The sequence below is a fragment of the Peromyscus eremicus genome, chromosome 3, assembly GCF_949786415.1.
Source record: "Peromyscus eremicus chromosome 3, PerEre_H2_v1, whole genome shotgun sequence".
In the NCBI taxonomy this organism is placed as follows: domain Eukaryota; kingdom Metazoa; phylum Chordata; class Mammalia; order Rodentia; family Cricetidae; genus Peromyscus; species Peromyscus eremicus.
The window spans coordinates 26659945-26665673 of record NC_081418.1 but is presented as its reverse complement, the minus strand read 5'-3'; the positions used below and the strand labels follow the sequence as shown (position 1 = coordinate 26665673).

General features: G+C 41.8%; 1 protein-coding gene across 1 annotated transcript; it reads left to right on the top strand.

Moving 5' to 3' along the window:
• Positions 1 to 249: 249 nt before the first annotated feature.
• Gpr85 (G protein-coupled receptor 85) lies at positions 250 to 4402 on the top strand. Its single transcript, XM_059256518.1, has 2 exons — positions 250 to 352; positions 1790 to 4402. The coding sequence occupies exon 2, from the start codon at positions 1960 to 1962 to the stop codon at positions 3070 to 3072; it is 1113 nt and encodes a 370-aa protein (XP_059112501.1). The 5' UTR covers positions 250 to 352; positions 1790 to 1959; the 3' UTR covers positions 3073 to 4402.
• Positions 4403 to 5729: the final 1327 nt, after the last annotated feature.

Sequence of the window (5729 nt, the reverse complement as noted above, 5' to 3'; positions counted from 1 at the left end):
GCAGCCTCGAGGGAACAAAAGCCTGATTCGGGGCCGGCTGAACTGGACAGGACATTGAAGCAAGCCAGCCTGCTCCGGAGACAGGCAGGGGCTCCCGCTGGCTCAGCGGCGGAGGAGCAACCCTCGCCGCCGCCCTCGCCACCGCGCCGCCGCCGCCGCCGCGGCCCCTGCGTTACTGGGGGAGACGGTGCCGCTGCGACAGGGGAGGACGCGGCTGGAGCTGAAGGAGGCTCCAACGCGCAGGCGCCGCCGAGCCCTGCCTGGATGCTCAGTCAAGGCACTCAGGAAAAAAAAAATCAGCAATTTATAGAAAGAAGAAGCTATAGTCTGTCGGGATATCCAACACCAACAGGTAGGAGGATATACTCTCGGTTAAGTTTGGGGGAGGGGGTTTGCACCGTGTTGATGAAACCTGCAGGTTCACCAGGATACAGCCCTCCCAGAGGGTTTTTTTTTTTTCCTCTGACAATAAACTGCATAATGGAAGTACATTCAGACAATGCATCTTCTGTAAGGCTTATTGAGAGTTCGGTTTCTGGAAAGCTTTGCAAAACTGAGGAATACCAGACTGCGAATCACCGGGAATCCTTCCCTTGCAGCACAGAAGCAATTTCTCCCCATCTTCGAGTATGTAATGCATCTCTCTCTCTCTCTCTCTCTCTCTCTCTCTCTCTCTCTCTCTCTCTCTCTCTCTCTCTCTCTCCCTCCCCCTCCCCCATCCCCGTTATAAATCTAGGGGTGGTGGATTTCAGGTTTCGTAATGTTGCATGATGTGATCGGTATTTACCCGGGGATGCACCGGTTGGGAAATTAGCATCATCGGATGCAGTTCTGCTTGGGCTTCCATCAGCATATTCCAGGCAAGTGAGAAGTGGCAAAGGAAACTCGTTTCGTGGGAATAACAGAGGAAGCTGATTTCCCTGGTGTGGCTCCCAGGCACCCAGGAGACAATGTGCATTTTGTTTGAAAATAAAGCCACTTGTGATTTGCAACAAAGATTATCAGTGTAAATGAGAAAGGCTTAATTGCCTAAGAAATACCGGTTCATGTTATATTCATTTGAATCCAGGCAGCCAAGGTTTACAAATGGAAGTGCATTTATCCCTCTGGGTGTGTTTCCCTGGCCAGTATTTACATTAACCATTTTTAATAATCATGTTGGCTTAAAAGCTACAAGATTTGCCAAAAAGGGGGGTGGGTGGGGTAGGGAGAGAAAGACAAAAGGTTAAACCACATCAAATCCTGGGACAGATTTCTATTCATTTTGAAGTCTGGTGTCGAAATCATGCCTCAAGATGAATCAACAAATACTCTCCTGCAGCATGAGCTGGGGCACTTGACTTAAAAGGTATATTTTGCAGAGGTTCTCTGGATGCAAATGAGCAGAGAAGCTTCCTTTAAAATACTGATGGTACTAAAAGAGCTCTAATAATTGTGGGTAGCCTCCTCTCTGTCTCCTATCGGTAACCTTGCAGATTCCATTGCAAAGCTAGTTACTAATTCTTGGGCTGGCGTATCCTACAACTGTGGGACAATTTATTCCCTTCCCTCATGAAGGTGCCCACATCTAACTAGATGGGGTCTAGAATAAGGACATCGTTAAGTTCACCTAGCTTAGGACACTAAAACAGCCAGTACCCTGACATCTCAAGCAAAGGACTGCTGGAGCAAACAGTAGTGTTTAAAATGGAAACTTTATTTGCTTCCTCATAAAGGGCCAGCTTTCTGCTTGCTTTGACATCATGGCTTGTTAACTTAAGAGCTGATAGTTCTCTTTTTTCTCCTTCAGATATTCTGATGGCAAATCACACGGAAGGAAAGAGGAAGCATGAGCACAGATTGGATCAGATCTCTTTGTGGATTACATTTTCAGTAAAATGCATGGATCTAGCTTTTCCCTGTTCTTGTATCTAGATCATGAGACTTGACTGAGGCTGTTTTTTTATCCTCCATCCATCTATGGCGAACTATAGCCATGCAGCTGACAACATTTTGCAAAATCTTTCGCCTCTAACAGCCTTTCTGAAACTGACTTCCTTGGGTTTCATAATAGGAGTCAGCGTGGTGGGCAACCTCCTGATCTCCATTTTGCTAGTGAAAGATAAGACCTTGCACAGAGCTCCCTACTACTTCCTGCTGGATCTGTGCTGTTCAGACATCCTCAGATCTGCAATTTGTTTTCCATTTGTATTCAACTCTGTCAAAAATGGCTCTACCTGGACTTATGGGACTCTGACTTGCAAAGTGATTGCCTTTCTGGGGGTTTTGTCCTGTTTCCACACAGCTTTCATGCTCTTCTGCATCAGCGTCACCAGATACTTAGCTATCGCCCATCACCGCTTCTATACAAAGAGGCTGACCTTTTGGACGTGTTTGGCTGTGATCTGCATGGTCTGGACTCTGTCTGTGGCCATGGCCTTCCCCCCAGTTTTAGACGTGGGCACCTACTCGTTCATTAGGGAGGAGGATCAGTGCACCTTCCAACACCGCTCGTTCAGGGCTAACGACTCCCTTGGATTTATGCTGCTCCTCGCTCTCATCCTCCTAGCCACACAGCTTGTCTACCTCAAGCTGATATTTTTTGTCCACGATCGAAGGAAAATGAAGCCAGTCCAGTTTGTAGCAGCAGTCAGCCAGAACTGGACCTTTCATGGCCCTGGAGCCAGTGGCCAGGCAGCTGCCAATTGGCTAGCGGGATTTGGAAGGGGTCCCACACCACCCACCTTGCTGGGCATCAGGCAAAATGCAAATACCACAGGCAGAAGACGGCTGTTGGTCTTAGATGAGTTCAAAATGGAGAAACGAATCAGCAGAATGTTCTATATAATGACTTTTCTCTTCCTAACCTTGTGGGGCCCCTACCTGGTGGCCTGCTATTGGAGAGTTTTTGCAAGAGGGCCTGTAGTACCAGGGGGATTTCTAACGGCCGCTGTCTGGATGAGTTTTGCTCAAGCAGGAATCAATCCCTTTGTCTGCATTTTCTCCAACAGGGAGCTGAGGCGCTGTTTCAGCACAACCCTTCTTTACTGCAGAAAATCCAGGTTACCAAGGGAACCTTACTGTGTTATATGAGGGAGCATCTGTAAATCTTTAGCCTTGTGAAACACTAACCCTCTCTGCTAAGCAATTGTGGCCTGTAGCCATGTCTTGAGAAGAAAAGCAAGGATGGGATCAGCAGTTGTAAGGATTTGGGCAACATTCTGCAGTCTTTGCAATAGTTCACCTATAATCCTATTTTCAGTCTCAGAGTGATCCTGCTGACGGCCGTCGAAGGTTTGTAATTAAGAAAGGACAGAGAACCACTGCCCTACGTTTCTTTCTGTGGTTGAACACTAGATAATGAGAGTAGCAGGTGCTAAGTGTCAGTGCTAAATGCTGTGTATATCATTACATATGAAAAAACTTAAAAAACAATTAGCATTGGACATTTGAATAAATTAAGTTGACATGAGGTAAATGTGTTGATAAAAGCTAATTTTAGAAGTTTGAAGACTTTAAAACATTTCATACTATTTTTGTTTTGCAAAGACTTCACTACTGGGGGACTTAACAGTACTGTAATCCTCTAAAGATGTGCCATGAATTATTGGGGTACAACACTTTAAACACGCCTTGTAAGTTTGGGGGAGCATTCCAAAGCAGTATATCAGTTCCAATTAGAGTTTACCTTTTTGTATTAATATATTGCTATTTCTAAATGCCACTTTCCTTCCTTACCAGTGAAATTGCTAGCATTGAACTACTGTATTATGTGTTTTCTGTTCATTCAGTAAAAAAGTTTCCAGTTCGTTTCTATTTTACAAATGCTAGATATCTGTCTGGGAGGCAACATGAATGGTATCAACTGACCACAGATGAGCAGTTCTAATGATGCAGAATAAACACGTGTTGCCTTAAAGGGTTATCTAGTATCCTTCATATTCTTTAGCAGTGGAGAAAATAGTCAAGAGAAATTGAATCAGTGACTGGCCCTGGCTGTTCATCAGGAAGTGCATGGAAGAGCATTGAGTACTTTTCCGTTTTTCCTCACATGGTTTGGAAATTAAGGTGCACATCACTTGGATAAAGAGCTTTTCTTCTGAGGTGTGCTGCCCATTCTAGGGTGTTCTAAGAAGCAGACAGTTGCTGTATGTTTATATTGTAAGTCAGCTGTCAAGTGGAACCCACAGCCTTAGGATGACACCCGGCACAATTTGTGAAGTGTTTATTCTGTGGAAGGCACAGTCTTGTTTATACTTTCTGCACATTCAGTGTATTGGTCGTTTAAATTATTTCAGTTTTAACTTGTGAAAGCTTATAATATGATTTCTGGTATTTTAGAAATACATTAGATTCTGTGAGTCTCATTCTTTAAGATACAGATGTGTGAACTTCAATATAAAGTTGCATTTGCCAAAATTTATCTGTGTAGCCTGTTAATTTTCGTGGAATAAATTTTACATTTTTGGCATATAATTTTCTTTAATATTGCAAACAAGCACAAACTAGAAAAATTAGCTTTATTATGGATTTTTTTATTTTTTTGTAGCTACCATATTCTGAAACTGGAAATATATGACTGACAGCATAAAGCTGACTTAATATTTCTAAAGCATTTTTTGGGTAACTTTTCAAATCCATCCCTTTATTTATTCTTATATGGCAGTAGTATTTACAAACAAATACATGCCTAATTGTTTGGTTTGGAATTTTAATATAATTATTACACTTTAGTGTCCAGTAGAATTTGAGTTCTAAATCTATTACTTGCCAAATGGTTTGCAGAAATAGTACGACAAAGCCAGAGAAAGCTGTTATTAATTCTATTGGCTTTCCATTGTTTTCTTTCTGGAGGTATTTTCATTTGTTTGTTTTGCATTTGTATTTGTATTTGAAAAATAAGGTTAAGAGTTGAGTGAAACAATTTCTTATTGATATAATACTTCTATAAACAGAATTTTTAATGTAAATAGAAAAAACAAAAAACTGAAATTTTTAATGGTCTATGCAACTCTTCAGTTTTGCTCAAGCCATGATTAGTGAGCATTCTAACCTCATTTCTACACCAAAGCTAATTTGATCTGAGACAAAGTTTAATGCACAGCAGTGAGGCGGATCTAGCAATAAAAGCTCCTTGTTCATACTAAAACCATTACCTAAAACACAATAAAGACAGTGTTACCAAAACATGGTCTCCTAACATGTTTCCATCTCAAAATTTACAGGAAAGACATGACGTTGGTTATTTTCATGGGAAACTTTGCTGCAAGTTTCAAATATCAATCAGAAATTTCAGCAATGGTCTTGAGGCCAGAGAACATAGGTTTCACTAATCCATACTTTTATTGTTTAGATAAGTAAATAGATGTGGATTAAGAGTGGGGGGGGGTTAGGAATGAGTTTGCCTGACTCCACCTAGCTACTTGGACTAACAACTCAGTTTGTATAAATGACTGGTCCCAGGGGGCTAGTGAACACAGCTAACTCTAGTGACTGTCACTGTTGGTCAGCTTGGCATTTGCAAGTGAAGGCTGAAGCGGTGAATCAGACACAGCCTTGGTTATCAACCGGGTTTGTAAGTGAATACATTATAGTAGTAATCACACAAAATAAAAGTCATTTCCATTGTCTTTATGACCAAAACACATTATCTATTTTGGCAACCATTTCAATAGTCAGTAAAAAACAGTTGGTAATTAATTCCACTTGAAATTTTTACTAATCTTCATTCCATAAAAATACACCCTCAA

Excerpts from the sequence above, each read along its gene's own strand:
- Gpr85 (XM_059256518.1), top strand. The coding sequence starts at position 1,960 with ATGGCGAACTATAGCCATGCAGCTGACAACATTTTGCAAAATCTTTCG.